The following is a 17,665-nucleotide window of genomic DNA, read 5'->3' as shown; positions in this document are numbered from 1 at the left end:
GACCACAGTGAAACTTGAAAGGTTATTCTCCACACTGTACACAGGCAGTGTACAGTTCATTGGTATAAAATGAATATAATGTTATACATTAAAATGTTTTCTAAAGGGTTTTATTTCCTTTGAATTTCTAAGAAAACAATCCCATGGCCCTCTATTTAAAAATAAAACAAACACATGACCCAGCGGAACACACCTTTTGTCTCTGATGGGTGGCCAGTCCTAGGCAGTATGGAACTGCATCCTTGCCCTGCGACTGATCACCACACACGTTGTGAAGCAAGGACTGCTTTCTACCTAGTCAAGGCTGGAGAAGTGGCGAACAGGTCGTCTTCCCCGAAACAAGAGGGCAGAGAGACCGCCAGGAGGCGGCAGAGGCGCGCCCGAGGTCCGACTGCGCTTGCGCGGAGCCTGCGGCGCCCAGGACGGGAAGTAGGCGGGGTTGGCCCAAAGCAGCTCGTGGGGAGCATTGCGGCAGGCTGGCAGGTGAGGCCCGCGGGGCGCTGGAGATGAAGAACGAGGGTAAGGGTGGAAGACTCGGACTAGGGTGGGGGTCATGTGCGGGCCTGAGGTGCACGAGAGCGAAAGGAGACTGAGGACGAAATGGAGAGGTGAGAAAGCACTAAGGCCAAGACGGGTTTCGGGTGCCCGAGCCCATGGGACTTAGGGGTAGAAGTGTGCAAAAGATCTGAGCAAGCCGCGGGGACCCTGAGGAACTGGTGGCAAAGCGTAGGGAACTAAAGGCACGGAACTGAGAATCCATTGACCCTATAGGGGTGTGACTGAACCAAGGTCCAGGAGGAGGCTGAGAGCTGTGAGGCAAAACGGAGCACCAAGGGGTGACAGTCCTCTGTTTTCAAGGATCTCTCGTCCTTTTACCTTCCAGAAACATGTGGGCTAGGCCCATGGCTCTGCCCTCAGCCCCACCAGTGAAGATCAGGTCTGGGACCACATTTTCAGCCTGAGTGTCGGCCCAGTGGCGTCCCTGAGTATATTTAAAGCTAGTGTTTTGGTTAACACCAGGTTTGGAGGCACAGACTGATGCCGTTTTCCTGGATTGCGATAAAGCCTCAGTCCTGGGAGCCTGTGGCCTCACTATTACAGCTGTGTGGTCTCAAGCCAGCCCCTAACCTCTCCGAAATAAGGAGAAAAGGCGCTGTAGGGATTTCTGCAGAGACTAACTAACATCTGGTGAGGCCCAGAGGAAGACACTGATCTGCTCCACCAAGGCCTTCTATTTAGAGGCCCCTTGATTAACAGATGTGTTCACAGTGTGCCCTGGGCCAGTCCTGTGAACTGTTACCACCTGAGAAACTGAATGAGAGCCCTCTCCATGCTCCCATGATCCCTCCCATCATCAATTTTTACTTTTTCTCAGCAACAAACTGGGGTGAAAGAGGCGAAGTCACTGGGCACCAGATTCCTGCTTTGATGACAGCTTATATTTGTGACCTTAGGTGCACGTTCCTCCTAGCACCTGTTTTTGTTTTTGTTTTTTCCAACTGCATTATGGCTTGATGGCATGTGTTTGTCTGCACAGGTCTGAGATGTAAACAAAACAATTGCTTTAATAACCGTTAACCTCCCACAACAGATTAATATGCAGAACTCCTCTGTGATGTCACCTGAAGCCAGCCTTGTCTTGAAAGCTCTATTTGCTACCCAGTGTACTAAGGGAGAGTTCATTTCCTCTGTGATAGCCCCAGGCCTCCGGTTACTTAGCTCACTCCAGCAGCCATTCAGTCAGTCCCCGCTGAGCACAAAGGGCCAGGGGCCGTGACCACATGGAACTTAGGATCACTTGAAAACATACCAAGCCTTTAAAAAGAAAAATGGCCACATAAAACTATGGCTGTGCTCGATGCCACAGAACAGCTCAGCTCATGAAAGTTGGTTAAAGTGGGGAGCACACAGACCGAGTGTTCAGCATGCACAGGGCATGTAGATTGAATCTCCAACCAGAAGAAAGAAAAATATTCTTAAAGGTAGGTTTTGGCATTGTTTTGTCTTTTGAGACAGGGTCTCATGTAGCCCAGGCTGGCCTTCAACTCAGTATAGCTAAAATTGAACTTGATTGAACTTGTACTCCATCTCTATTTGACTCTATCTCCCAAGTCCTGGAATTGCAGGTGTTCACCACCACGTCTAGTTTTATAGATGAACCCAGGGCCTGTGCCTTCAAGGCAAGTATCTACCAAAACCCACTCTACACCCTTAGAGTTTCGTTTGTTTGAGGGAGGGTGTTTTAGTTTTTGCTTGGTTTGGGTTTGGTTTTTTGAGACAAGGTTTTACTCAGTAGCCCAGGCTAGCACCAAACTGATGTCAAGTCTCCTGCTTCAGTCTCCCAAGTGGTAGGGTTAGATGCATGAACCACCATGCCAAGCTAAAGGGATAGTTTTTAACGTATATTTTGCTACGATATTTACAATAAGCATTTATAAATATAAATAAAATCTTTTCCATGTATGTAGCAAAAGATTGGTTAAGATCTGAAAGGATTTACACCGAACTATTCCTAGCAGCTAGTTACAAATAGAGAAATAGGAGTCCTAGGGGTGAGGGGATAAAGCTCTGTTGATAGATTGATTGCCTAGCATGTTTGACCAGTTCCAGCACCACATCCCCCCAGATGGGATCCCAACACTGTCAAGGAAAAGACACAAAGATCACAAGTTCAGACTCAGAGAAGCAGCTCACTGTATAGAGAGGCACAAGGCCCAGAACCAGGAGGAACCAGCCAAGGGTCAATTTGGTCAAACCAGTCCAGGCAGTGCAGCCATGCTTAGGGACTTGCACATGCTCATGCACACGTCCCTCTCTTTCTGAGTCCTTTGCAACTCTATGGGACTCTATTAAAATCAAACAGCTCTCTTCATCCAGGCCCAGCACTTCTGCCCACCCCTGCTTCTCACAGACTCCTGTGTGTAGCTGACTGTCAGCCAGCTAGCTACCGTTCTCCCATCCAGCAATCCCAGTGGGGACACACCCTTCACCAGTTCTTTCTGCCACCATCACATCCTTTCTCCAGGCTTCAGAGTGGGATTGTTTTTGCTCCCTTGGAAAGACAAGCATCAGATTTAGGAGCTTAATTGCAAAGAAGGTTAAAAGGTAAAAGAATACTACTCTTTTACTATGCCTCTGCTAGACCCCAAAGAAGAAAAACTGATCAGGTTCTTCACTTGTGGCCCAAGCCACACAATGTGAAGTGAGTCTGGGTAGTTATGACAGACAGACTTTCTCCTGAGTACACTGCCTTTCTAGTGCAAGTGGACAGCCAGCCCAGGCTCTGTAGGCCAGCAGATGCAAGCAGAGCTTTGCACAAGACCACGAGTACAGTGTTGTGCTGTCCTTGACACCAAGGCCTACTCAGCATGCATGGTGCAGATAGCCTTGGGGCCCATAGCAGGTCCTGAGCCTGGAGCACAGGCACTGGGCAGTAAGAGCAGTACAGCCAGGTACGTTCAAGTTTCTCTAGTACTGCAGTACAAAGATGAACCCAGCCTCCGAGGAGGACAGGTGGACTGTGGGGAAGGGATCCAGCTCCAGGAAGCAGCCCAAGGGCAAAGGTTACAAAGAGTCACCTGCCTTCTAAAATGTCTAGCAGAGATAGTGCCAGCTAGGGTGATGTCGTGGGCAGGGTTTTGCTAGTCGGGGCTCTCTGTACTCTAGGATGTGAGCATGCTGCTGTCCTCTCGCCGTGGTTTCAGTCCTAACTTCACATTAGCCCGGTTAGCACTGCCAAAGGTTTTGGTACCTCTAGGGCCTGTAGAATTGCATGGTACAAATGTCTAAATGCCTGGGAACAGCTTCAGGTTGTTCACACTTCCATTCCTGCACCCCAAGAGGCTAGAGCAGTCGGTGGGTAGGGTACGATGTGACACACGGCCTGGTCCTCTCGGAAATTAATGCCACCTCTGTCTCCTGCTCTACAGCTCTTCCCGTGTACAAACTCCCAGTCCTCTGCCCGGGTCTCAGTCCTCTTTTCTCTCTTACCTTTGGGTAGACTGCATCTGCCTGGCTCCCATCTTGCTCTTTCTTTCTTTGCTTTACTTACACTCTTAACCTGCTTGGTCTTTGTAACCCAGGCTACGCTTTATTAACTTGCAATTAAATGTGAGTGTAGACAATGAGTTTTAGCTCCAGCAACATAACCTTCAATCAGAAGTACTATATATTTTTGTTTATCTACAGAGCTCCTTTTAACACTTTGGGTATGGCCCAGAGAAATTAAAAGAACACTGGGAGAAGGTAACCCCTTCACCTCTAAGAGTGGTCCGGGGGAAAGAGGTTATCTGAAGGAAAGGAAGCAAAAAGAACCCACTGCAGAGTCAAGACAGGGAAATCCTGGGACCGTGAGCACTGCAGGAGGAGAGGAGACTGTGGTGGGCGGGAAAGTTGAACGTGAAGCGCTCTGCGGTCCGCCTTCTCATTCACCTCTTTCTGATTCTGCTGTGTGATCTCCAGTTCCCTCTGATTGCAAGAGCACAGAAAACCTGTCACCTCTCCGTCCCTTAAACAGAGTTGCGCCTTATCATTCTCCTGGATGAGCTCAGGCTGGCTACTACAGACCTTCACTCTGTCCAGTATTGGAGGATGTGTGGGTTTTTGACACCAGGTCTCTACCTGTAGCTGAGTCTAGCTTGGCAGTTGCCGTGTAAACCAGAGTGGCCTCAAACTTGTGGCAACCCTCTTGCCTCAGCTTCCTGAATGCTGGGGTTATAAACCTACCTCAAAAACAAACAAACAAAAGACCTAACATGACAAAAGCAATTTAAGGGAAGAAGGGTTTATTTTTGGTTTTTGGTTTCAAGGAATACAGGCCATGGTCTCAACATAATCTTGCGAAGGAAGCTGATCACACTGTGTCCACAGTCAGGAGACCTGAAACTGATCCGGGCTCAGCTAGTATCCTTCCATTATTTAGTATGGGGCCCCAGCTGATAGGATGGTGCCGCCCACAGTTGGCCTTCCCACTTCAGTTAATGTAACCCAGAGAATGCTTCACAGACATGGCTTGTCCCTTCAGTAATTGTAGGGCCTGTCAAGTTGACAGTATTTGTGTCACAGCATGCCTTTCCTTTTACACCCTGAGTACCACTGATTAACATGATACTGGGACCCTTCCCTCATCTACTTCTCTTTCTGTGTTTTGTTTAGTTTTGTGTTATTTGAAACAAGAGTTTCGTGTGTTCCAGGTTAGCCCATGATTCTGTATGTAGCCCAGGATGGTCTTGAAGTTCTGATCCTCATGCCCCTACCTCTCGTGTGCAGGATCTCAAGTGTATATTACCATACCCGGTTTATGTGGTGCTGGGGACTGAACCCGGGGCCTTGTGCTTGCCAACTGAGAGGCATCTTCATCTCCGTCCCCCGATTTCTCTGTACTTCACCTGTTAGAAGTTAGTGAGCATAAGTGACAGTAGCCTTTGCCACAGCGTATTGAATTCTCATTGGTTCTCCGGGATTTCCTCATCTGCCTGTCTCACATCTGAGCCCCTGCTTCTGGCAGAGTTTGGAGTCACCATCCGTGATTGTTCTAACACTGATTCTAGAAGTCTCACCTTCCTTTCTGCCTGGTTTGTTTAGTAGTAGAATCTGAAAGGCCTCCAGAGGAAGTTGAACTCCCGATGCTGCTCTCCAGGTTCTCCTGCCTAGAACTTGGGGTGCTCAGAATCTTAGATCTATTCCGTCACCTTAAAGACTGCCATACATTTCCTCTGGTGGCAGGCACACCGGCCTCTTTCCTAATGTAAGTCCCTGAGCCAGGATATTAAGTAGAGCCCTCAGAGGTACCACATTCTTGTGGGGCCACGGTGAGTGGGCAGCCACACTAGGCCTGGGGTAGCCCTGCCAAGAAGCGCCAGCCGAAGACAAGCCTGTGTGAACAGATACCGGCAGGAAGGTTATCTGCCCGGGCATAGTGGGAAGTGGAGCTTTACTCCAACACCAGAGAGGGCAAGGAGGTCATAAAAAGAAAGACAGGTGAGGGGCCTGAGAGATGGCTCAGTGGTTAAGAGCACTGACTACTCTTCTAGAGGTCCTGAGTTCAAATCCCAGCAACCACATGGTAGCTCACAACCATCTGTAATGGAATCTGATGCCCTCTTCTGGTATGTCCGAAGAGAGTTACAGAGTACTTCTATATAATAAATAAATCTTTTAAAAAAAAAAGTTAAAAAAAAGAAAGACAGATGAGACCCTGGGCTCCATTTCCAGTACCACACCTGGGAAGCCCTTCTTGCTCCTAATTTGCTTTGTCTCCCAAATAACTCTGCCCTGATGGCCCCTGTGTATTGGCTCTTCTTTTTTCCACCATCTCTATAGCTTGGAGATATAGACATAAACATACATATACATATATATGTTTGTGTGTGTGTATGTATGTGTGGGTGGTGTGTGTGTGTGTGTGTGTGTCTGTGTGTGTGTGTGTGTGTGTGTGTGTGTGTGTGTGTGTGTGTGTGTGTGTGCGTGCGCGTATGTACTTTCTACCAGCCGGTCAGTTGTTGGCATGCTGGCATCCTGAGATTTTGTTAAGCCCTGTTACCTACCTTGATGACCTGGTCCTGGTGTCGCTGTCCCGCTTGCCTCTGGTCATCGCCACCGCTCTGCAGGGAACATGCATTCCCTTTGTCACCTCTATGAGATGTGTTTGCTTCTGATACCTCCCAAGGCTATTCCCTGGGCATTCGTCTTTCCTCACTTGAACCCACGTTTGCTTCTAAATGAGATTACCACTCAGTGTGTTCCCTGAACGGTGAAGCCCAGGGGTTGTTGAGGTACCTGCCTCATTTTGCTGGTTAGAGACAAACAAGGCAGGACACGTGTAATCCATGTCGTACAGAAGCTGTCACCCTGCGGTATTGCTAACTCTTACCATCTCTCCCCAGAGTAAAGACTTGACTGAAGACCATCTCACCCCAGCCTAGCTGCAAGCCCCCCGGAATGCACTGGGCATGGCCTCTGGAGCCCCACAGAACAGCAGCCAGATGGCCTGTGACGGCGAGATCCCAGGTTTCCTGGACACACTCCTCCAAGACTTCCCAGCCCCACTGAGCCTGGAGAGCCCTTTGCCATGGAAGGTCCCAGGGACAGTCCTGGGCCAGGAGGAGGTGGAGGCTGAGCTGACGGAGCTGGCAATGGGTTTCCTGGGCAGCAGGTAGGCATGGGCTACCTCAAAAGAGAGGAGCTTGATGGACAGGGACAGGATGCAGCATTGCCTATCAGGTGCAACTTGGAGCTTGCCTGAGTCTCATGAGAAGGGCGTGGTCGTCCCTTACACTCCCGCAGAACCTGAAAATTCAGACACCGACGAGCCCTGTCATCCAGTGCCGTCTCCACCTCAGTAAATGCCCAGCAACACTAGACCATGCCGCCTCTTTTGTCTCTCGGTTCTACAGGTAGAAGACTCGCTGGGGCAGGGGAGTATTTTTGGGTTTCTTTTGTTTCCTTTCCTTATTAAGTTGAGAACTTCCACCATCTCATTTAAAGAAAATACTTTATGCCGTCTCTTCACCATCCGTATGCAACATCCTACTCCTGTGTTTTGTGGCTATTAACCTAAATAAAATAAGGTTCTTTTGGACACTAAGACAGTGGCTAAGTGACTAGTGGACAGGTGCACTGGAAAGACATGATTACTGGTCCCCATGAGACAAGCACATGGCTAAGTTCCCATCATGCTACTCAGAATCTCAGAATAGTGCATAATTCTAAAGTTATTTCTTATTTCTGCAGCTGGGCTTTTTTTTTCTTTTACTTACTTCATTGTATGTGCATGAGCATTTGGCCTGAGTATTTGGACGCGTACCACTTGCCTGCCTCCAGCTGATTGCAAGCCACCCTGTAGGTGCTGGGTACAGAACCCAAGTCCTTTAGAGGAACAGCAAGTGCTCTTAACTACTGAGCCACCTATCCAGCCCATACAGTTTTCAGTGAAGTGTTTTAACATATCGTTTAAAGTAATTGCAGTGAGGGAAAGTGTAACTTCGAGATAAGGATGCTTCTCTGTAGATGTTCTGTGGCCATGTAGCCAAGTATTGCAGTCTGGACAGCAGAAACAAAGTTATCCTTTGACAGGTCTAAAGGCCAGAAATTCCTTATGAAATCAAGATATGAACAAAGCCTCAGTTTGTCAAAGGCCACAGGGGCTGGTGGTGTTCTAGGCCTGTCTGTGGTGGTGACTGCTTAGCGTTGCTTGGCTTCCGACTCACATCTCTGGTGAGCCTTCTCCCTCTGTGCAGCCTCACTTCCCTTTCAATTTACTGTGTGTGGGTATACACAGCATTCACACAGACCGGAGGAGAATCTTGGGTATCAGTTCACCTTTTGTTTAAAACTGTCCCCCATTGGCCTGGGCCTTCACCATGCAGGCCGAGGTAGTTGACCCTTGAGTTCCTAGAGCTATCCATGTCACTGCCTCCCGTCTCACCATCGAGATTGCAGACGTGTACCCTTGTACTCAGATTTTTACGTGGCTTTTGCGGATCTAAGCTCATGTCTTCATGATTGCAAAAAAAAAAAAGTGATTTACTGATTGAGCTATTTTTTTCTTTTTGATCTCCTTCCCTGAAGGATGCTAGTCATGATAGATATGAGCTAGAGGCCGCCCTTCCACGGAGTGACTGCACTTTACTGTAAATGCACTTATGAGTCACATTCTGGAACCGGCTTTTCATGGTTTTTGTTGAGGGGGTCAACAGTTGAGCCCAGTCTAGGTGTTCAGCCAGAAATCCTGTTTCTACCCATTTTGTAGGCAGAGGTAAATGGGTTATGAGACTACCTTCATAGTCGGATAATACTGGGCCAGATGGGTCTCCAAGTTCCGACAATCCAAGAGGCAGCCGACACTGTCCCATCCCAGATGAAGGGTTCCCAGGCAGAGAAGTGCCTAGTCCAACTAGCCACTCGCATACTGTGAGAAAGAAGAAAGGCAGGTCTGAGAGGGGGCTCCAGGCTCTCTCCTAGACTGACCCTTTTCAGAAGAGATATACTGGCCTTGTGGCTCATTTATTTATCCAGTCCAGAAGTTGAGTGCCATGAAAGACAGTGGAGGTCAGATCTGTCTCTGATCTCTGCCCTCTGCACTCAAGCTGCTGTTAGTCAAGGGGGTAGGCTAAACTCACGGAAGCCAGAGGGCTTTTGGGCTCTCAGGGTCATCTGCACAAACCTAGCCATTCACTAAGGCATAAGCCCGTGACTCTGAGTCTCGGCATTCTCCATGACTCTTACGCAGATAGCTCAAAGCTAGAACCACATCCAGCCTCGGCACATGTCACCCCAGTGTCACCTGAGTGTGTACTTTCTTCACCCCCTTGGTGCCTGTCAACTCCCTCTCCCACCCAGCAGGAGTTGCTAGGATCCTAGCACAGTAAACAGCTCACAGGCAGTCTGTGTCAGAACCACATGCACCCGGGCCCCACCGGCTCAGGAGATTGCTCTGTGATAGTGCTGTATGAATATGGTGTTGCTAGTTGATTTGAGGAAAATATTTTGAAGACAGGAGGTATAAAGTAACTTATTCTCAGGTTGGGAAAAAGCTGACTCTTTCATGGTCAGAAGCCTTGAGTACAGGAAGTGAGGGGAAGTCTCCTAAATTCTGCCTTCCTAAAAGTAGAGGGAGCAGGAGAAAGCAGCTGCTGGATCTAACACATATGACAAAGGGTATTACCCCACATGGCTCAAAACCATGCCCAGAAGGGCTGCAGTGGGAGGGAAAAGGCTGACAGGGAAAGGCACCTGCTGGGATGGCAAGGACACATGGCCTAGGCTAGGAATCAGTCCCTAAATCCTAGGGCATTGCAGGGCTTCTAAGCTATGGCATAGGTTCCCAGGTATAAACAGTCCAGAGGAAGGACTTTCCTGGGGAAATGGGAAGGGGGCGGAGTGTAAGGCATTGACAGCCACCAGCAACAGCAGGTAGCTTGCCCAGAGCTGGGCTGAGCAGGAATGGTGTTTACTCACAGGGATGAGGGTAGAACGCAGAGCCCCAGGTCCACAGAGTTGCACATGATAAAGGAAGGACCAGGGTTCATTTGAGGTACACACTCGTGGTCAATGATGGGCAAAAGCCTATGTTCAACACTGGGTGGGCCAGAGACGATGGATAAGACCATGGAAGTGTCTTCCAGACACAGCAGGACTGGCACATATGAACCCACAGAGACTGTGGCAGCATGCACAGGGCTGGGCACATATGAACCCACAGAGACTGTGGCAGCATGCACAGGGCCTGCACAGGTTCAAGCCAGATGAGGTCCCAGCACTGGCTCCTCTCCCTAACCAAGAATTTCTCAGTTGACAACCACTTGCAAAGAAAAATTAGATTTCACTGACGGAGTCTCTCTGGGTATATGAACCTCACTTACAGGTGGGTCCCAGGCCCAATTATAGATGGCCAACACAATGGTATTTTTGAAGATCTTTTTGTCTCATATTGCTTTATACGGGCATTTTTTAATCTTTAAATGTTGTTTTATTTGTTTTTATTGGCCTGCTTGTTTCTAGAGAGAGAGAAAAGCAATGGAATTGAATGAATGGGGAGGAGATTGGGAAGGGGAAGCCAGGGTCAGAATATTGTATAAAATTTTATTTTCAATTAAAAAAGGAAAGAAAATGGACAGGACGGCCCAGAACCCCAGGGACCACTAAACAAACCATAAGTGTGCCATGAAAATGTACAAGCCAGCATGGCAGCACACGCCTTTAATCCCAGCATTCAGGAAGCAGAGGCAGGCGGGTCTGTGAGTTCAAAGCCAGCCTGGCCTATAGTGTGAGTTTCAGAACAACCAGGGATGTACAGAGAAACCCTGTCTCAAAAAACAAAAACAAACAAACAAATGAAAAATTCAGTACAAGGCCCGGCGTGGCGATGCACGCCTTTAATCCCAGAACTTGAGAGGCAGAGGCATGACTGTCTCTGTTTGAAGCCAGCTGGGTTTACAGAGTGAATTCCAGGACAGAACAAGCAGGGAGAACACAGAGAAACCCTGTCTTGGGGGGTGGGGGGATTCACACAGTATTATACTGAATGTGTTTTTCAACCATCCCAATGGATTTTCGTTCTTGTGTAGCATTTCTCCTGTGTGTGTACGTGGTGTGTGTGTTCATTACCTGTGTGCGGACATGGTGTGTGCGGTCATTACCTGTGTGCAGACATGGTGTGTGTGGTCATTACCTGTGGTGCGGACATGGTGTGTGTGGTCATTACCTGTGGTGCGGACATGGTGTGTGTGGTCATTACCTGTGGTGCAGACATGGTGTGTGTGGTCATTACCTGTGTGCAGACATGGTGTGTGTGGTCATTACCTGTGTGCAGACATGGTGTGTGTGGTCATTACCTGTGGTGCGGACATGGTGTGTGTGGTCATTACCTGTGGTGCAGACATGGTGTGTGTGGTCATTACCTGTGTGCAGACATGGTGTGTGTGGTCATTACCTGTGGTGCAGACATGGTGTGTGTGGTCATTACCTGTGTGCGGACATGGTGTGTGTGGTCATTACCTGTGGTGTGACCCTCAGGATAGTCTGTATCATGTGCAGCAGCTCCCAGGCATTCACACTCAGTCATGTGCACACATGTACACACACAGTCATCTTGTGCCTTGCACACCCTCATGCTCTTGTCCCCACAGCCCATCTAGAGTGGTGGGTGTAAAGGGCTTCTGCTATACTGTTCCCCTGGCTTTGTTCAGACTTTTCACTGGTGTCTCCTCTGAAACCATCTAGAAGTCAGACCTCTTGGCTCTACCCACTCCTTTTCCTTTCTTCTCCATTTATTTTGATTTCATTGGCACATCTATAGGTCCCTGAGCAAAATATAAAACTTAAATTGTAATTATCTAGATGTGGTTTCACCTCCTGTTATGGTGCAGGTGCCTAGCAACCCTTGAGGAGGTCACTTCCTGGGTACAGCATCCTCTAGGCAAGTTTAAGAGCCTCACTCTCACAACCAGGATCAAGACGGACATTCTCGATGTGATGACAGGACTGAGGGCTTCCAGACACATCCATGGGTGGGTCCTGCAATAAGGCAGAAGCCTTGTCCAGGAAGGAAATGCCGATGGCTGGAGGCCAGGCATTGTCTGTATCTCTGTAGGGGGAAGCCGCTTCCCCGCTCCCAACTGCAGAAGCAGCCAGCGGACAAAAAGCTTAAGCATGACCTCATCAGCACAAGTGAGCAGGTATCCTTTCCCTGCCCCTAAACGGAAAAACCAGTGCCTGGCAGGAAATGCCGCAAAGTAGGGAACTTGTTCTTGGCTTACTCACAATGTACTGTTCTTTATTTGGGTCTAGGGATATGGCAGGGGTGTGCTAGAGATGCAGGCTAGGCCTTGCCGCTGAGCTGCACCCCCTTCAGCTGCTGTTTCAAAGCCTCGTCCAGAGGCTTCTCCCTAAGTCACTCTCTCCTGAAAAAGTCAGCCGATTGCACAGTTCCACAGGCTGTCAGTAGCAGCGCCTATAATCTCAGCTACTCAAGCGGTTGATGCAGAGGGATTGAAGGCTCTGGCCTGTCTGGGATCCAGGATAAATGAAAGGCCAGCCTGATTGGCTCAGAAAGTAAAAAGAAAGCTGAGACAGTGACAGGCTTGCCTACAGGAGTCTCTGTGGTCAGTTCCCAGTTCTCTAAAACCAAAGGCCATCAGTAGATGGCCAGTCCCCTTAGGATGTGACTCATCAACCAGGCTCTTAGAAGGTCATTGTTCTCATTAAAGCTTAAATTAAGTGTTAGCCTAGCATGGTGGTGCATGACTGTAACCCTTAGCACTCTGCCCGAATAAGCAGAGAAAATTAAGAGGTGGGGGGGGGGGGGCTTCAGCCTTGGCTACATAGCAAACTTGAGGCTAGCCTGAGCAACATGAGAACACTGGTTGTTTTTTGTTTTTTTTTTTGAGAGGGGGGGGGGTTGTTCGTTTGTTTGTTTTAAAGGTGAGGGGCCTATGGAGATGCATGGTTCAGTAGGTAGGAACATTTGTTGTGCAAACACGAAAACCTAAATTCAGCAACTCTGTAAAAGCTGGGCATATCTGGCTGAGCCTGTAACCCTGACATTTGGAGATAAAGACAGGCAAACCCCATGAGCTCAGTGGCCAGCCAGCCTAGCCCAAATGGCAAGTTTTTAGGTTCAATGAGTGACCCTGTCTCAAGGGAATTCAGTAGAGAAGCAGAGAAAATTAAGAGTTGGAGACGGGAGAAGGGGGTGGGGGGGTGTCAGCCTTGGCTACATAGCAAACTTGAGGCTAGCCTGGGCAACATGAGAACCATAGAGCAGGACATCTAATATCTTCCTCTGGTCTCTGCTCTCACAGGTATCCATGCAAACATACACACACACACACACATGCGTATTTATACATACACACATTTACACATATACACAGGAAGAGAAAGAGAAACATAAAAGCCAGGCAGACTGGTTCACAACTATAATCCCATATGAATAAGTCAGGAGTTGATTTACAAGTTTGAGGCCAACCTGGGGTATAAATAGCTGTTTCAAAGCCAGCCTTAGCTACAAAGTGAAACCCTGGTTCATTTTTTTGTTTTGTTTTGTTTTTTTAAAGTCAGCTGTGAAGACTCTACCAAATGCCCTTCCACAGCCACACGGGACAAGAGCACATATTCTAGCTTCAAGGATCTCCCACTAGACATGAAGCCAGATTCTAGGGTTGAGATGCATCCTAGATGCATTTGAGGCCCCAAGAATAGTGACCCCGTCTGCCCAGAGACTTGGGGCTTCAGTTTTAAGCAGGATTCCTCAGGTTCAGAGCCCTGTGGAGAGTATGTCATCAGTTCACTTCTTCACTGCCCACCTTGGCTACAGCAGACTTGCCTTTCTCCTGCACTCCTCTCGTTTGGTCACTTGTCCCATTTTGCAGTGCTACCTGCCCAAGGCCCCAGCGGGAGACTGACATTTCTTCTCTCCTGACTGCTGTTAGCATGAGGTAAAGTTCTTTTCACCTTTCTGTGCTCTCCGTGCCCTTCCATGACTCCAGAACAGTCTCCCTTCCCTCCGTGTGAAACCTACCTCACTGTTCCCCACTTCGTCCACTCTTCCTGGAACTGGGCCTCCAGACCTTCATTCCACCTGCGGCTCTTTCTCCCGCCAGACTGTGTTCTCACAGCTCTCCAGGTCTCCAGGACTCCTCAGAGCCTGTGGAAACAGAACCTGGCTCCCTGTCCTAGCTGGGCTCAGACGTGAGGCTACTGCTCCCCCTCAATCCAACTGCTCGGATCCAGTTTGAGCCTCTGTCCTTCCATTTGACCCACTCTCACTCTTGATCAGTTCCCAACACTGTTCTACTCTGTCCCTTTCTAACAACAAGGCTCCCCGCCCAGCCCCTAGGCCTGGCCTGGCCTCTCTAGACTGTTGTCACTAGCATTTACCATCCACCTGTCCTCCACAAGCTCAAAGAGATCTAAGAACTCAATCCGACACTGTCATATCTCTCCTTAAAACAGACCAGAGCTCCTTGTGCCCACAGCCTGGCTACCCCTCACCCCCTTCTCCACAAACCCAGTAGCTTGGAGACTATGGACCTCCTATCAGAAGACATCACTAGGCCCCATTTTCCTGGGGCTGTCATCCCAAAGCACACACACCAGACCTTAATGATAATCATCATTGTCTCACAGGATAGAAGCCACATGGAGGTGAAAGTGTCCTTGGGCTGAGCCCTCCTGGTAGTTGGCATGGGCATTCCTTGGTGTGTGGGTTCACCCCTTCGTCCCGTCCTATAGCTCCATGGCTGCCCTTGTGTGTCTCTATGTCTGTATTTACACCTCTTCACAAGCCAGCCGTCCCGAAGCAGGAGTCCATCCTACTCAACCGTAATCCCATCTTTACTAGTGCTGTCCACATTGAACCAGCTTACAAGAATGGTCTCATCTGAGACAGAAACCTCAGCGTATAAATTGGAGGAATGCAGTTCAGCCCTTACCATGCCCTGGTCCCAGAGGTCACCAGCTTGAACACCAGGATAGGTTCCTGGCCAGTGAGTTCACATGCCCCAAGGATTCCTTCCCAACACATCCCAGCAGATGGTGTGCCTGTGGCGTTGTGTAAATATCCAGGTCCCTGGAGACAGAGATGGCCTGCTGGTAATGACACTGACAAGAGGGTATGAGCCGTCATCTCCATCTCCAAGATGGAGGATACCAGGAGCTGCTCCAGCCTCACCTCTCATGTCTTCTCCGTAGGAATGCACCCCCAGCAGTTGCTGCGGCTGTGACCCACGAGGCAATTTCCCAGCTGCTTCAGACAGACCTCTCTGAATTTAAGAGGTTGCCTGAACAAGAGGAAGAGGAGGAGGAGGAGGAAGAGAGAGTCCTCACGACCCGTAAGTTCCACTCATGTGGCTCTGGGATTCTTTAGCAAGAGACGAACTCAGATCGACACTGAAGGTCAGTGCCAGGGGTGGCGTCCAGACAGCAGCGTCAGAGTACGGTGAAAGCATGAGGTGCCACAGAAAACCTGCAGTGACTGAGCAGGGCCTGGGCCAGAACTGGCCAGGGAGACACCTTTGTGTTCTCTCGATGGCCCAACATTCAGAGCACTTAGAAATGAGTGGTGCCTGTCCTGCTTTACACATGAGGAGTGCAAAGTGTTGGCTCAAAGCCACGTAGCCAGCCTCACTAACGTGAGGCCCTCAGCAAAGTGGCGTGTCCACCCATAGAGGGGGGACAGCTGTTGTCTAGGTCCCCTGCCTTGACTTCCCTTAGTTGGGATCATTAGATGTCAGTGATCCCATAATCATGAGGTGGCTAAAATGGAAGCTTTGTGTCCACTGCTGCTGGACCACAGCCATCAGTAGGTTGGGCCCTAGAGTGGTACGCCACAACCAGAGCAACCCAGGAACTGGGAGCAAATGCCAAGAGGCCCCAAGACCATTTGACTCGAGAGTTTGCTTATAAAATATGGGCTCTTACTCTGCACGACTCTCTTTCGTTCTCTTTTGCCGAGGTACCAAATTACCGAGAAGGAAGAGGCAGCGGCAGGGTTGTACACACAGAAATGGGGTCGGGCGTGTTTCCCAGGCCCCAGTAGAGGGAGCCTCCCTTTGTTCAGCATCAGGGCCATGTAGAAAGACAAAGGAGAAAAAAGAAAACTACTGCAGCCTACCAGCCATCCTCCTCACCCCCATGTTTGGCCCCTCCCTCGGCTCCCTGCCAGCCTTCATGCCAGCATGGCCTTGCCCCCTACCTAGGAGACAATTCTCCATAAAGACAGGCAGCCATTGTTCTGTAAAAGCCAGCAGGCGCCCAGTCTGGTAGCAGCTGCCACAGGGCCCCACCATATCCCTTCTGGCAGGAGACACTATCACCTGCTGGTGGCAAGGAGAATTGCAGCTGACAAGCCAGGCCTTACACACAGGCATTTGGAGAAGGGACACAGTTGTGCCTTCCCCACCTTCCCTGCTGGTCTCAGAACTGCGTGCAGGCCCAGCGAGTCACATTGAGCAAGCCTGTAGTTTGCAGGCTGTTCTTACCTAGATGTATCAGCACATTCTTTGAGGCTTATTGCAACAGGGAGAGATGTGTAAAGCACCTCCTGCCCACCTGCCAGCAACTTCCTGGGCGGTTGTGAAGCTAGACCTCCCAGGCAGTTCCTGAGGCCCAGGACTATAAGCCCTTGGCCAGAAAATCAGGGTAGGACTCCAAGAGCCTGAGGCTGGGCATTACTGCAGGGCTTGCCGTCTCCATTTTTAATTGCACACTCTTTGCTTGAGCAAAATTCAAGTCTAAACCTATTGCTGGAAACAGCAGTGTAACCGAAGGCTAAAAAGGAGACCGCTCAGGCCAGGAGGCCCAGCCATGCTCAACGTTTCCTAAACACCAGCAACCTCCAGGAGCAAAAAGGAGATCACAGCAGCTCTCCAGGCAGTCATAGAGTCTGTCTGTGTACAGAGAGAGTGAGAGACCTGAGAAGTGATATGGCTAGAGACTGGCTTAGACGCGGGGCACTTGGGTTCATCAGGGGTTGCACTGGATCGCATTTAGAGCTGTGATCCCTAAGTTGGGCCTAACAAAGTCAGTTCTCCAGCTCCTCGACCTGTCACTCCCACAGCTGTTGCTAACAGTCCCCAACCAGATGGATGTCTTACCCCCAACCTTGACGGAGGAGTCTAGTTGGACTCACCCTTCTCCCTGCTCATTGCTTTCCTCCTGTGGCTCCCTCTGGCCTTCTTCCCCTTCTCCCACTTCTTCCCTAGCATACTTCTGACAAAGCACACTTGCCCCAATTCTCCGTGTCCCTCTGCTGTGGCCTTGGATGCTTGAACTCTGTAGTCAGGGTCTGGGAGGTTGGCGTGGGACTGTCGTTTTTCTAGACTGTTTCGTCTTTTAAATGTATTGTTAAATGTACTCATACAATAAGTGTGAATGCAGTCAATTATGAGAAATAACACAGAGATACCCCAACTGCATATGCACAACCCTGCTTCCTCCTAGGAACATCATACAAAACTGTAAAAGTGTGTCACATACAAGATCTGAATATGGTCAGACACAAGCCAGCGTCCTGTTGCAAGGATTCTACATTTCCCTCCCACAGGCCACTAACTACCCTCCCCTGCTGTAGCCAGTTCATAACTCCCAGCAGGGACTAGTCTTCATTTCAAAAGGGCCTATCAGTGGAGTGGCACAGCTGACATCTGGGGTCAGTGTTCCATGG

At 49.5% G+C, this 17,665-nt stretch overlaps 1 protein-coding gene across 3 annotated transcripts in view; it reads left to right on the top strand.

Annotated features, from left to right (window-relative positions):
* Window positions 1-408: 408 nt before the first annotated feature.
* Ppm1f (protein phosphatase, Mg2+/Mn2+ dependent, 1F) overlaps window positions 409-17,665 on the top strand; it is a 29,987-nt gene continuing 12,730 nt past the window's right edge. The window contains exons 1-3 of one of the 3 annotated variants that reach the window (XM_039088064.2): window positions 409-519; window positions 6,885-7,153; window positions 15,193-15,332. In XM_039088064.2, the coding sequence (XP_038943992.1) occupies window positions 6,951-7,153; window positions 15,193-15,332 (343 nt within the window). In that variant the 5' untranslated portion in view covers window positions 409-519; window positions 6,885-6,950. Of the gene's footprint in view, window positions 609-6,884; window positions 7,154-15,192; window positions 15,333-17,665 lie in introns of all 3 variants that reach the window. The other 2 variants (XM_006248674.4, NM_175755.2) reach the window with 2 other exon arrangements.

The sequence above is a fragment of the Rattus norvegicus genome, chromosome 11 (assembly GCF_036323735.1).
Source record: "Rattus norvegicus strain BN/NHsdMcwi chromosome 11, GRCr8, whole genome shotgun sequence".
NCBI classification, from domain to species: Eukaryota; Metazoa; Chordata; class Mammalia; order Rodentia; family Muridae; genus Rattus; species Rattus norvegicus.
This window is presented reverse-complemented; position numbering and strand designations above follow the sequence as displayed.